Source organism: Gekko japonicus, unplaced genomic scaffold, assembly GCF_001447785.1.
Source record: "Gekko japonicus isolate JY-2015 unplaced genomic scaffold, Gekko_japonicus_V1.1 scaffold573, whole genome shotgun sequence".
NCBI classification, from domain to species: Eukaryota; Metazoa; Chordata; class Lepidosauria; order Squamata; family Gekkonidae; genus Gekko; species Gekko japonicus.
In genome coordinates, this window is record NW_015176469.1 from 511,983 (window position 1) to 527,332 (window position 15,350).

Here is a 15,350-nt window from a genome sequence, read left to right on the forward strand (position 1 = left end):
AGTACCCAAAGGTGTCTCAGAGCGGCTTACAAACTCCTTCCCCTCCCCACAACAGACACCCTGTGAGGTAGGTGGGGCTGAGAGAGCTCTTGACAGAAACTGCTCTTTTTCAAGAACAGCTGTGCCAGAACTACGGCTTGCCCAAGGTCATCCAGCCAGGTGCAAGTGGAGGAGTGGGGAATCAAACCTGGCTCTCCCAGATTAGAGTCCGCGCACTCAACCACTACACCAAACTGGCTCTCTTAAGAAGATCCTGGCTGAATCAGATCAGTGGTCCATGTTGCCCACTGGGGGGAGGGGGCACTAAGATAAGGAAAGTTCAGGAATGACTGCTGTGTGGATGCTATGTTGCCATTGCAAATGACTCTGTGTTTGCAGCAGTAGCAAGAATTACCCACAAAACCATTTCACTGTGGTAGCTGCCATAGTGTCCTCCAGTCCTATTCCAGCAAGGTCATTGAAAAACATACCATAAATACCTGAGAGAGGTCCACTAAAAGTAGCACAGTTGTACCCATTAACTGCTGTAGCTGGGCTGTCCATACATGGTGAAGCACCATACTCAAGTATGACACACTTGAATCTGGATGATATTTACTAATGAAATCCACGTGTGTTTTCTTTAACAAGGATCTCGTAACAGCCCTCTCCAGTGTCATTGCGACAATACCTTCTCCTCACTGAGATATTAATCATTTCCATCATTATGAACCAGTCCTGTCTGGCCATTCTAATAAGCCAGGAAGACTGTGTGTCTTGTACTGATGTGGTAGGCATCACTTCTCTAAGAATCCTGTCTCCATCCTCATGGTGCACACACTGAAAGATATCCCCACAGACACACTACTGAATGAAACCAAAGACGCATCCAGAACTCTGTTCCTCAAATTTAGGTAGTATGGCAGCAGATACAGACAATTTTATCTGAAAAGTGAACTGGACACAGCGTGCCATTGAGAGTTCCTTTCATTCTTCCAGGGGTGAGATTGTAGAAGACCTCTCATAATCAGCATAGCTTCAGGGAGATCCAATGGTGATGGGGAAAATGTGATAACTGTGCCATAGTCACCACTATCAACCACACAGTTCTCATGAGGAAAGCCATCGTTGTTACAAATATAACCTGTGAGCCTGTAATTCATCAATTCCACCTGTATCAATTTCAATAATTTATTAAATAAATTCTGAGTATATATATGGATGGAAAAGGGGGCAAGCTGGCATTTAGGCAAAGTCTGACAGTCAGCTGGTACTGTCAAAGATTACATTTTAATAATTTTATAGGACAGAGATCAGTCCAATGACAGCAAATCCTCATTCTATTACACGACTGTTATAATAACATACACTGTTAGCACCTTATGAGAAAAGTAAATATCTACTAACTTGTTCCTTTGTAAAGAGAAGAATGAAAGACATGGATGGTATATGCATTTATGAAGCAGTCCTACCTGAGTTGTGTAGCCAAAGGAGATGGAAAGGGCTGTGCTAGAATCTCTAACCACCTGGAGACTAATTAAAGTGGTTTTCTTATGGGCCACAGCCAGACGAGAGCCCACAGCAAAGTATATCAGGCCTCGAGGAGAGTCACTTTCTGGAATGAATATGTAGGCAAATCGGGAGCTATCATTTAATGCCGCTCCTGCACTCACATCATAAAGCTCCACAAAAAAAGAGGTCTCAAATTCAGGTACCTGATAATCAAAAATAATATTCAAAGCTTTGCACCCATTATAACAAAAGTACTATGTTAATAAAAGGACACTGCTAATAGTGTTTTTTTCTCTCTATCAAGAGTTATTTTTGTACAATGTGCTTCTCATATCAAGGGATCAGTTCCACAAGGACTCTTGTAACTGAAGAGCCTTGAAAACACAGTGAGGAAATGTCAGACATCCTGGGTACAGCAGCTCTCCAGAATCTCCACTGCTCTCCCCAAGATCACCAGATCGCCCTTTATCTAAGGCATTCAGATTAACATGCTTGGCATTATTACAGTTGTCATCCTAAAGCAGGACTAGCATGCCATGTAAATGATCTTAGACGGAAAAAACTTTACTTTTTATGTTCTTTCATCCCTTGCTTCGAAGGGAAAATATTAATTCCCTCAAAGTTTTAAGGAATAAGAAGGGGGCGGGGCGGAGAAAACAAACTAGAATGATCATTTTTAATCCTCAAACAATTTCCAGGTTACAATTTTCAAACTGAAACTGGTTTCAAGACACTTGTACATGAAGAAACATCATCCAAAAGATTGTTCTGGTGAAAGGGACTCTCCACTAGTTGTACTAATGTTTAAAGAGTCTCTCTTTGACAATATTTTAGCTCTCTTTAAATGATACAATTGTAGGGATTTTCATAATATATTTGTTAATTCATCCCCCAGCAATGTATCGGCCAATTTTTAAAGAATATGCTACAGATAAAACAGGTTCTCTAAAAAGTTGCAGTGTTTGAGCAAAATTATTAAAAATTCAGAAAAAAATTAAATACATAATTTCATTGGAAATCTCAAACTTCCTTACATAATATACAGTATACAAGCATGATTGAGGAAGCAAGCAAGAACAGCCTCATATATATAATGCCAACATTGATCTGCTATTTCTGCACCATAGACACCCTTTATAAATCCAGAAGCAATTCTAAGGAGCGTGGGTGGATGAATTGACAGACACAATCGCTCAAACTGTAAAATGGATTCAGTTCCGTTTTATATACTAAGGAGGATGAAGGAATTCATTTTGACTCTGGATAGTAGTTCTGAGCATATGGTCCTTAGGAAGTCAGGGGAAGACCCCCCCCCCCAAATACTGAAACCAAAGTAATAAATTATTCTTAAACACCTGCAACTTAAAGAATTAAGCAGCCTATCTCTTATTACCACCCAAAGGGATATGTAAGAACCAGGGATTAGACTATTTGCATTTTATCCACCCTTCTTCTATCCTTGCTCAGTCTGTTATGTTTACAGGTACAGTGTGTACTATTTATTCTCCTATTAATAATTCACCTTTTCATTTTTAATATGGTTAGTCTGACGTGACCCATGTCAAGACCCCGTTCAGTCCACGTGAACCAGGAGCAGAAAGAGGAGGGGGCAGTGCATGTTGGTTCTTTTGGTACTGAGTGCAAAAGGTGAGAGAGACCCAAACATGCTACTAAGCCTTTAAGCAGCAAGCAGCAAAGGGGAAACAAATCCCTAAAAATTGGTTTGAAGGTGGTGGGGAAAGAGAGAGAGAAAGCTGGGATGGCTGAATAACTTCTGTACTCCTGCACTGGATATAAGTGCTTGCGAGGCAAAGTAATATTAAAGCTTACCCTGACATTTGGTACTTAAGGCCTGAACTTCCTAAGTGAGAAGGTTGATGCTGCTTCAGAGCCAGTGAAATGACTGATGTATAGCAATGCCAGAATAGAATCAACTATTCCTCTAGCATCCTCCCCCACCATATCCTCCAGTTTCTCTTTATGTTCTGTCCTTAATCACATCTTCCTTCACATCTAGAACAAAGAGGCAGTAACAAACAAAGGAGGTGCAAGGGCCAATGACCCATGGATGAACAGGTCCTCTGGCAGGTTTCTTTTTCTTTACAGCAGCTAATAAGAGTGTCTGATGCAGATCCAAGCAGAGGTACTAGAGGATGTGGATTTCTACATCTCATCATATATGTATCCCCACATGAGTTGCTATTTGCCTGACAGGAGGAAACTGCAGGTCCCAGGGGCAGTGTGTATTAGGAAACTAGCATGGATGGGAAAGGGTTCATTATCCAATCCCAATTCAAATTAAGGCCCCTACAGTTCATATTAATATATCAAAAAGTTGCAGGAAATCATACATAGATCTCCTGCCGTCAGTTTGTCCCTTAGGAGACATAAACATCTTGGATTTTTTGAGAGGCCATCTAAGTGATTAATTCATTATAATAAATACTTACATTATCAGGCTTTATCTCAATAGAGATGGTGCATTTTGTTTGACCGGCATTACAGATAGTAACTCCTAAGACAGCCACCAGCTCGTTTGCTAGATTGACACCATCCTTCTGCAGGATAACTGATGTTTCATTAAAAGTAACACGCCACGAGATTTTCACATCTTCAAAAGCCCTATCAACAAAGCAAACCAGTATAAATACACTGAAAGAGGTAAACATTCTTTTAGGAAAGTCTAAACCTTCTCACATTTTTCCCCCTCGTGCATTTCAAAATGGCATTCTATTGCAAAACAATGCAATAAATACAAAGAAAGAAATATCTTTTTGTAGCATAACATTTCCTAATATTGCTCTGATGTGCTGTATAAGACAAACTAACTAAATCCAGAGCCAAAATACAAGTGGCAGAAGCCGTCATTTTAAAAGCATTTGTAGTTCTTTAAAACTTGCCGTGAGGCCCTGATCCTGATCAGGTGCACGGCATGGAGGCCTCAGAAGCTCTTGTTCCCCCTCTCCATGCCTTTTCAGTTATAGGAACAACCATGAGGGGGCGCTTCTGCATTTGAAAAAGTGCAGGGGGGAAACAAGAGTTCCTAGGGCCACCACACCACGTGTCTGATGCAGACTGAGGCCTCACAGCAATTTTTAAATAACTACGGTCCCTGCCACACGGAGGGGAAAGGGATGGGCTGAAGTGTGGCTTTTGAAAGCCGCACCAAAAGAAACACGCCGCAGCGGGATCACATTGATCCCTTGAGCCGCGGCGCATTCCCTCCCCGGCACGATCAGATGCCAGGGGAAGCGACGGAGGGGAACGGGAGACTGCCGAACTGCGCATGCGCTGTTCAGGCAGGAGCCGGGGATGCGCCGGCAGAAAGACGGGCCGGAGATTCCACGGCCGGCCTTGATGCGGCCGTCCTGGAAGAACCACCTCGGTAGGTGGTTCATTTTAGATGCGTCTTTTCGGGGGAAGGGCCGGCTGTGGGACGGGGCACAAAACCTGCCCAGCTGTTGCAGTGGGATCGCGCCCGTTTGCTGCGGCCCCGATCCGTCCCTCTCCCGGCCCAAAACCATTCATGTGACCGGGGCCTACAAATATTTTTAAAATTGTGTTTGTGGCAACAGGATGGAGCCATGGCCTCTGTCACTTGTATTTGGCGCTCAGTCTGTAGGCTTCAATTCAAACCCTTCAGTGCATGCCCATGTTAGGTTTCAGACCTACAATTTTGTGCAAGTGTATTCCAACTCTGTTTCCATGTCAAGATAAAAATACTTTGAATTTCTGCATGGCTAACAAGTCAAAGTAAAGATGAGCTGTCTGCATTCACAGTCATTTGAGGTCTGGGCACAGTAAAATGACATGGAGCTGAACCATGCAGATGAAAGGTGATCCATGAGGCAATCTTTATGCTAGCAAAAGTCCCATGAAAATGCAGTGAGTATACCACACCGGCCAACAGTGTCAGTTACTGTAACAAATGGAGGTGCATACAGTCCACCCACCTTCTCCTTGAAAAATACAAAAAATGAAGATAAAAAAGTTAAGAAAAGCATACCAAGTCTAGAGTGCAATATCTGACATATTGAAACCTAAGTAACTAAACCCTAAGCATGTTTATAGTAAAAAGCTGCTTCATTTACTGTACCATCCTAAGAAGAGTTATACCTTCTATGCCACTGACTTCACTGGACTTAGGAGGGTGTAATTCTGCTGAGCAGGGCACTGTTAATCCCTTAAATATATGGCCCACACCACGCCTTTGGCTTCCCCAACATAAAAGATGAGGTACCCACTTACAGATGCCCATAGGGAAGGTTGGTATTAAGATACGTGAATTCTGAACCTAACATCTCCAGCTTTAACCAACTGACCACTGCACCTCAGTAGAGTAAGCAATAAATCACACGTGTGCAAATAGCAAGGAAATTAATTTCACATCTCAGCTATTATGTATATGAGTTAGGTTGACAGAGTGTTTAATTCTTTCATTTTTGTTCAGTTCTGGTAGACTGGCTGACTCGCTTAAATCACATTCTAAATTTACGAGGCAAGTTTGCACTGAGCTATTAAAGCATCTGAAAGTCAAAGATTTATTACAAAATTTCATGATAACCTCTTCTGCTAACAGCAGCATCCTTGATTTCTACACAGCACATTACAGTATGTGGAGACAGCACTTTTCTTTTCTTTTTTAGCAGCCATTGCCTGCACCTGTTTGGTTGCCTGGAGACAATGAGCTGCACCTCCCTCTTCTCAGAATCTTCATCAAGCACAAGGCCACTCTGTGCCTCTCCCGTAAATCCCAGAATGCCATTCTGAAGATCATTTCCTGGATGAGAAGCAGATCACACAAAATTATTAGGAAGACTGACAACCGTTTGATGAATGTTGGTATGCATACAAACTGTTTAATAATTTTGCATGGTGGTGGAAAGGGCCATCAAGTTGCAGCCAAATTACAGCAACCCCATAGGATTTTCGAGGCAAAAGATGATTTGCCATTGTCTCCCTCTGCATAGTGACTCTGGACCTCCTTAGTGGTCTCCCATCCAATTATTAACCAGAGCCAATCCTGGTTAGCTTCCAAGACTGGACAAGATTGGGCCAGCTTGGAACATCCAGGTCAGGGCAAATTATACTTTTGTATAATTATGCAGTATTTTAGTAAATTTAAAAAACTATGAAGTAAAAGAAGTTTTCCCATGAATGTCCTGTTATACCTTTCCTGAAGAATTTATGCTGGAAACTGAAGTATTTACACAAACTGGTTATGGCCAAACCAGTATTTAGCTGAACTAAATCAGTACCCCACAGTCACCTCCACCATTTGAACTGAAATTGCTAAGAGACAAAACGATTTTCAGGATTAAGTGAAATTAGAACCAAATAATCTTGTTTTGTCAGTTTCATGGTACAAAAAATTAGACGGGAACATGTTACATCGAATCAGTTATTTAAAAGCCACTGTAAACATCAACATGACATACCATTAAGTGCCAATAGTTTAAGACACTGTTTGTGTAAAGGGCCATTAAGTTGAAGCCAACTTACTGCAACCCCAGCAAGGGGCTTTCAAGGCAAGTGCCTACTCCTCCCATCCAAGCCCCAACCCTGCTTAGCCTCCAAGATCTGATGAGATCAGGCTATACTATACCACTCCATATCCCATTTAAGACATTAACGAGACCCGCCATTTGAACTGCAGGTATGCAGATGCCTTTAGCTGCTTTAGCCAGTGCAACAAGGCTATGATAGCTTTTGGAGATGGCCATTAATTCCAGGCTGAAGCCTATTTCCTCCATTTGGATACAGATAACACAGAAACAACAGGGACTGTAAATAAAGTTAACATTCTTAAAGAACAGTTGAAGTGCTTGTTTAGAGTTTGATGTAATCTGGTAAATCTTTCTGGGGGAATTCAGATAGCCTTTACCACTGGGTAATGCGAGTGATGAAAAATTCAGTGGTAGCAGCATCTTTGATAAAATACAGCTAGACATTAGTTTTGGTGGGAAAGTGCAAAATATGTCATCTTTCTAATGGACCTATAGCATCCCCTTTAGCATTTTTGCGAGTTTTTCAACTGGCATGAAGGCTTAGCCTTTGCCTAGACTATTCCAAAGGGGCAGTTGCCATATCCTAATACAGTCTCCTTTCTTTGTTTCAGAGGTTAGCGGTGTTGGTCTGCAGTAGAGCTGCTAGATCTAAGTCCCGTAGGACCTGAGAGACCAATGAGCTTTTCAAGATATACGTTTTTGAGAGTCAAAGCTCCCTTTTTGTATCTGGACTCAAATCCAGTCTCTTTTCTGAAAAAGTCCTATTGTGATCCTTGCCTCCCTATCTAAGAAACACTGGGGAAAACAGGGAGTTAAGGTAATGAATCACATGGGCCTCCTCTCTACAGACATTTCATATGTATTATGCAGCAATAGCACCATGAACCTCTTCCTCCATTATTACAAACAATATCCATCATGTAAGCACACAGATATGTATCTATTTTTTAAAAAAAAATTGCCAAAAGAAAGTAGACTCTGGGTATTTCCATACATATTTATGACAACTATCTCATTAAGTATTTCCTATGATGAAGAAGTTGATCAAGCTTTAAATAATGGAAAAGTAGTAGGAAACTCTTCCCACTACCCTCTGTTGTTCCTCACCAATGTTACACATTACATTGTAAAAGTGCCTCTGCCTCTCTTGTTTTTGGAGGGAGGGGTAAGGGACTCTTCTTATGCTACACTGTAGAGCATAATACTGGGACCTTCATAATCAAGGTTCTGAGATGTTCCCTCCAATGCTGGAAAGATGGCTAGACCTGAAAAGCTAAGAAGCCAAAGAGACCAAGAAAAGGGAATAGACTAGAAGTGGAAAGTGTCTATGTCACAACACTGGAAACAAAGTCACAGAGCGATAGAAGGTTTGCTAATTATGGTTAAAACTGATCAGAGTTTATAAGTGCATTCTTTGGAGCTTTCTTTGCATAAACTCTGGAAATTTGGGGAAATATCTATTAATTCTTTAATCAATTAGCTGCTGGCTAAGTAGGTTGCATAGGAGAAGGACCCAACGTGAGCTAAGAAGTTGCACTAGAGGTAGCTAGAATTATTAAACCGATCTCTGGTGGTTACTTATCTGTCCATATCTCTTCCCGTCTGTGAGCAAAATGGTGTTGTCATTTACCTTAATAGGGTGTTGTCAATCACCTTTGGCATAATCATTGGAGCTAATAGAGAAATGTTCTTATACAGAATGGAGGATTAGCCATTAGAACTCAGAGAGGTTGGAAGCAAGAATGTTCAGAGAAAAAATCATCCTCAAACTCAGGCGCGTAGCTAACTCAGTTGTTTTAAAGGACCTAGAACTAGGTTGTGTGTTGAAACGGTACTTCACATCAGGTATCTTTTTAAAAGCTTACCACTTTACAAGGTTAATGTTGAATCTGTACTCTGTGAATGCTCAGAGACTAAACAAACAATACCATTACAGGTATGCAAAGGGTTGGAAAACAAGTTTTTCCCTTTAAATTCCAGACTACAAAGGTAGCTGGATATCAGTTACCATGCTGATGGACATAGGCAGAAAAACAAGAGATATCTGGGGGAGGGGGAGAGGGGCCTGGGGAAGCACCACAATGTTCAGTGGAGGTGGCAAGAAACTTCTGTAGTCTGCCTGATAATTTTCCATTAGGTAGGAGGGGAGGGGGACTTATTGCCTGTCCTTTACAGAATGGAGGATTAGCCATTAGAACTCAGAGAGGTTGGAAGCAAGAATGTTCAGAGAGAAAATCATCCTCAATCTCAGGTGTGTAGCTAACTCAGTTGTTTTAAAGGATCTAGAACTAGGTTTTGTGTTGAAACGGTACTTCAGATCAGGTTATCTTTTTAAAAGCTTACCACTTTACAAGGTTAATGTTGAATCTGTACTCTGTGAATGCTCAGAGACTAAACAAACAATACCATTACAGGTATGCAAAGGGTTGGAAAACAAGTTTTTCCCTTTAAATTCCAGACTACAAAGGTAGCTGGATATCAGTTACCATGCTGATGGACATAGGCAGAAAAACAAGAGATATCTGGGGGAGGGGGAGAGGGGCCTGGGGAAGCACCACAATGTTCAGTGGAGGTGGCAAGAAACTTCTGTAGTCTGCCTGATAATTTTCCATTAGGTAGGAGGGGAGGGGGACTTATTGCCTGTCCTTTTGCGACGGATCAGAGAACATGGTAAGATAAGAAGAGAGATTTGGGAATTCTTTTGGCAGGTTGAGATTAGTCAGACCTTAAGGTAGGAGGCCTACAAGATAGCAGAGAAAGGCAAAGATATGAACAGAAGGCGAACCTGAAAATCTGCAGGTTATTCTGCCTACCCCCTCCTAATTAATCACCAAAGGGAAGCAGGTTTTAGACCTAGGGTAGGAACATATGTCGCCGCCCCCCCCCCCCAATTTGTTCAGAGGATGATAGGCAATTGTTGCTTAACTATATCCCTTTTTCTTATAGCTGGGTTTTTCATTGTGAAACTGGCATTACATGATTGGTTTCTGCACCCAAACTAAAGCTCTACTTGGTTCACACTGAGCTCACAAAGAGAAAGTAGAGAGAGACTTGCCTGGATCTGAATGAGTCAAACAAGTGAGTTTTCCAAGGTTTTCCCCTACATCCATGATGGCTTGGAATACTAAGAATCTCTTCAACCTGCTCCTTTCAGTCTGAGCAGCATACCAGAGACAAGCCTGCAGCCCACTAGTCTGCAAGCCCCACCCACTCTGTGATGGGCTGACCACTGCTTGAGAGCTGAGTGGCTGACAGCCAGTGCTGGGCCCAATTGCCCCAAATCATCTTTGCTCCCTCACTTCTGCACAGGCATAAATGCCCCCCCCAGCCCATGGCTGGGATCCTGTCTTCTTAATTTAAAGAAAAGTCTCTTAAGATAAAAAAATAATCACAGGTATGACCACAGGCGCATGCTTCCTCCATGCATTTTTGAGAAGACTAAATGTAATTTTGCTCCCTGCCACTTAAGTTGAACAACTGGCCACTCAGCAGACTTCCAGACATACTCTGTGAAGTAATATAATGCATTTGCATGCACTTTACTTGATTATTTTGTATTACTGTGAAATTATGGTATTCCACTTGATACATCAATTTGATCTGTAAATCTAACCCAGCAGTGTACATAGTTGTCTTGTGTCCACTGGAATCAGAAAAGAATCTGGTGTACTGTAATTTACTGGAGGAGTAGATTTCAGTGTAACAACAATGCCATGTACAGTGACAGTAACACCTGCACCTGACAGCATTTAATTATTTACTGAATCAATGAAAACAATATTACCTTTGATAACTATAGTTGCAAAACCTGCAAACCCATACTCATCATTGCCTTCCATAATCACAGCTCCACCTTCAGGGTTGGAGAGGATAACATAAAAGAATTCCTGTCCTTCAGGCTCATCATCATCAAGAATTCTGACAGACACTCGGCTTTCTCCTTCCCCATCCAGCAACATCACAGACAAAGCCAGCTCTTCAAAATCCACCCCTTCAATTGCCCAGGTCAAGTTGGAAACCCAAGAAACGGTCTCAAAAGGTGATGTACCTATCCCACTTTGAGCATTTATTCCACCTAATGTTTTAATGGCTACTGAGACATTGCCAACAAACCCCTGAGTCCTTTTGATATGGATCAGAACTGAGTTTGGTATACTGTTATTGGCATCTTCTTCAGTGTTAATAACAGCTGGTCCAATGCTCAAGATTCCATGATGGATATCGTTGCCCAATAGGATAACTGATGCAACACTAAATTCTGGATTCAAACGTGGATTCCATGTTAAGTCAAGTTCCTGAGTAGCTAAAACTTCCACAGATGTTAAGTTCACGAAAAACATTTCATCTTGTTCTGATATGCTGTCATCAATTATCAAGATTTCAAACACAGCTTCAGTTTGAAAGAGTCCAAAAACAAGTTCTCCATTATGAACAGATTCAAAGTCTTCTGGTGGTTTGGCACTTCCTGCAGTTGTCTGATACAACACTTTGGTGAAATTGCTTTGGTAACCAAGCAGTCTTTGTACATATAATCTGACCACTTGAACATCTTCCTGCACTGAAATATGCCTTGAGTTAGGAGCAAATTGAAAGATTCCCATTGGCTCAATTTCAGCAATGGTGAAGCCTGATCTACAATGAGAAACAAACATATGCAAGTTGAATGGGGGGTAAGCATCTGTAGGAGGAAAATGACAAAACAAAGGATTGGTACAACACAAGCAAAGATAGCTTTACCTACTACCCCCTTTTCTTGTCTGAAAACAATCTTCCTCCAGCCATACTTCTTGTCTTGGCAGTAGTATGTGCGAAAAGGATCTACGGGTATTAGTAGACCATACACTGAACATGAGTCAGCAGTGTGATGCAACAGCTAAAAAGGCAAATGCGATTTTGGGGTGTATCAACAGAAGTACAGTGTCCAGATCACTCGAAGTGATGGTACCACTTTACTCTGCTGTGGTTAGACCTCACCTAGAGTATTGTGTTCAGTTTTGAGCACCATAATTTAAGAAGGAAATAGACAAGTTGGAACATGTCCAGAGGAGGACAAGAAAGATGGTGAGGAGTCTGGAGACTAATTCCTATGAGGAAAGGTTGAAGGAGCTGGGTATGTTTAGCCTGGAGAGGAGACGACTGAGAGGTGATATGATAACCATCTTCAAGTACTTGAAGGGCTGTCATATAGAGGATGGTACGGAGTTGTTTTCTGTTGCCCCAGAAGGTCGGACCAGAACCAACAGGTTGAAATTAAATCAGAAGAGTTTTCAGCTAAACATTAGGAAGAACTTCCTGACAGTTAGAGTGGTTCCTCAGTGGAACAGGCTTCCTCAGGAGGCGGTGGGCTCTCCTTCTTTGGAGGTTTTCAAACAGAGGCTAGATGGCCATCTGACAGCAATGCTGATTCTGTGAACTTAGGCAGATCATGAGAGGGAGGGCAGGAAGGGTTGCATCAGAACTTAGTTCTTGTGGCCCTTTCTTACATGCCCTGGGAAATGCTGATTGCCCCTTTGGGGTCAGGAAGCAATTTTCTCCAGGCGAGTTTGACTGGAGATCCTGGAGGGGCTTTTTTGACATCTTCTGGGCATGGAACAGCAGTCACTGGGGGTGGAGGGGAGGTATTTGTGAATTTCCTGCATTGTGCAGGGGGTTGGACTAGAAGACCCTGGTGGTCCCTTCCAACTCTATGATTCTATGATTCATATATCAGAGCTTTGCCTTCTGCAACAGCTGAAGCCAAATCAAGTCTAGTGTGCAAAATGGAAAAATCTGCACCTTGAATGCATCAATTCATCTTAGTCTTCTTTCAGGTTGAACATATCTAAGACATAGATATGGGCCTGGAGCCCAACCAGGCACAAGGACATCTAATAATGGAGCATAATTTCCCCAATCCCATGGTTGCCTGAAATGCCCTATGAAATCCTGTCCATCGAGGTCCCATGTCCCCCCAACAGCATTTCAGGTGGCATTCTGGACTTCTGAGGGACAGAGGCAACAGGAAACTTATACTTCATGATTGTGCCTTTGCATGTTTCATTGTGAGTCTGAGCCTGCAGAGAAACCTAGTTGGGATACAACTCACAGTCTATCTACTATCAGATATAGATAAGTACCATCACCAAAGTTTGTAATTTCTTGCATTGGTATGCAAACCTAGTCAACCCAAAAATGCACCTTCAGTTTGATTACTCCACTTCACCCTTCCAATTCCCTGGCTGCTGCATTACTGCTTTGACAGTGATGCAAAAAGACAGAGGGAGTTCTCTCTCTCCCCTCACCTCCTTCCCTGTGGCTTGCAATGCTGCTAACTCAACATCCCAAGAACTTGTAGGATATTTCCGTTTCCTAAAGCACCTGAAAGGGGCCATGGTGGCTCAGCCAGGCTTAAGATGCTGAGCTGCAGATTGGAAAGTCTGTAGTTCGACAGTTCAAAACCCTAGTGCTGCGTGACAGAGTGAGCTCCCATCTCTGGCCCCAGCTCCTGCCAACCCAGCGGTTTGAAAGCAAGAAATTGCAAGTAGATAAATAGGTACCGCTTCGGTGGGAAGGAAACAGCATTCCGTGTGCCTCAGTGTTCAGTCACACCAGCCACATGACCCCAGAAATGTCTTCAGACAGTGCTGGCTCTTCGGGTTGGGAATGGAGATGAGCACCGCCCCCTAGAGTCAGACTTGACTGGCTTTTGAGCAAGGGAAACCTTTACCTTTACTTTACCTAAAGCACCTGAAATCCATACTAAGCATTTCGTATGGGGAAAGGAATCATGCAACTTACTCATAACATATAGTTCTATCTCTAAGCAAGCCTGACCCTATAAAGCTGCAAGTTTTGGAGTCCACCTGGCAATCACCAGCATACACTGCTCTGAGCTCCTGAGATGAAGACAGGGATACAAGTATGATTAAATAACTAAAAGAGATCAGGAGAGGTTTTTTTATTGCCTGCGTACAGCTGCTACTGAGCAACACACAACCAACCAGTAGTTTTCTTACCTCAGCCGAACTCCACCAGATACATTGCTATGCATTTCTGACAGATGCACAGCAAATGCCTCTGGACTACTTGGGTTTGGAGTAACATGAAATACAATTGCTCTGCTTGGTTCACCATGAGAAAAGGTAACAGTGCCTAGAAAAAGAAAGATAAAAAGGAAAAGGCGAGTAATTTGATAATATTCAATCTATATATCTAATAGCCAAGTAGCCCCATCTGTGCGGATATCTAAATCCGCGCTCCGGGGCCACTTGTGGGGCAGGGAGAGGTTTGTGCACACGTGGGGCAGTCCCCACGTGTGCACAAAAATGCTAAATGTTGGGAAAAAAATTGGGGGGATGTTTAAATCCCCCCGAAAGTGCCAGAGCGTTCCGTGCGCATGTACACGGAACACACTGTGAAGGCCGCTGCCACTTGCGAGGGGAACGGTGAGCAGGGGGGGGCAGAGCGGCGAGGGCCGAGCGCTTGGCTCGGAGCCGGGGTGGGGAGAGTAGCGAGGGGCAGCCCCACACTGGCTCGCCCCTCACCCCACGTACCTACTTGCAACAGGTTGAGCCCGCCAAGCCGCGAGGTGGCCGAGCCCCTGCCGGGCCCTAATAGTAGCGAGGGCCGGAGGGAAGGGAGAGAGAGCAGCGCCGACTTCCCTACTCCTGCTGCTTCCTCCCCCCCTGCGAGTATCGCGGGCCCCCCTCTTGTTTATTCCTATTTAACAGTCCATTTTACAGTAGCGAGTTCACCCAGAAGGCTATTCGGTGGTCCTGAAAAATCCCACGGCCATTTTCAGATAGTCAAATAAATACTGGGCTCTATATGTGGTTGGAAAAATACCAAGAAAATACCTATAAGCAGTTTTCCCTCTAAACTGAGTTAGTGTGAGCCAGCTCAGTTTTTTAGCCTCCGGCTCACACATTTTTGTCTTGGCTCAGGAAGGATGGCTCCAGAGCAAACTAATTTATGCAGTAGCCAAATCGCTTGCTCACAACTAATGCCAGCAGCTCACAAAGTAGAATTTTTGCTCTCAAGATTCCATAGCTTAGAGGGAGCATTGCCTATAAGGTATTTTCTTAGATATTTTTTTGGCTCAGTACAGGCCAAATGCATATCCCTACTTGTTTCCAGCACTGAAAGTAGGAATATTCTCTCTTTATGCTAGTGCTAAAAGAACCTTCTTCTTCTAACACACACAAAAAATGAAGTGGTCAGGATCCTGAGGAGGCCAACTTACTTTCAGGAAGACCTTTGGCATTTGGGCAAGGAAAAGGGACAATAATTATATGATCCTTGAAGTTTAAAGCTTCCAGGAAAAATGAGGAGCAAATGTACATGTCCCATGTAAAAGGTCCAAGAGTATCACCC

General features: G+C 42.9%; 1 protein-coding gene across 1 annotated transcript in view; it reads right to left on the reverse strand.

The window, feature by feature from the left end:
• Window positions 1–15,350, reverse strand: part of ADGRV1 (adhesion G protein-coupled receptor V1) — a 373,937-nt gene that overhangs the window by 202,268 nt on the left and 156,319 nt on the right. Inside the window, exons 70-74 of the mRNA XM_015427126.1 lie at window positions 13,994–14,129; window positions 10,783–11,630; window positions 6,154–6,271; window positions 3,942–4,113; window positions 1,452–1,694 (exon numbers count right to left, since the gene is read on the reverse strand). Of these exons, the coding sequence (XP_015282612.1) occupies window positions 1,452–1,694; window positions 3,942–4,113; window positions 6,154–6,271; window positions 10,783–11,630; window positions 13,994–14,129 (1,517 nt within the window). The remainder of the gene's footprint in view (window positions 1–1,451; window positions 1,695–3,941; window positions 4,114–6,153; window positions 6,272–10,782; window positions 11,631–13,993; window positions 14,130–15,350) is intronic.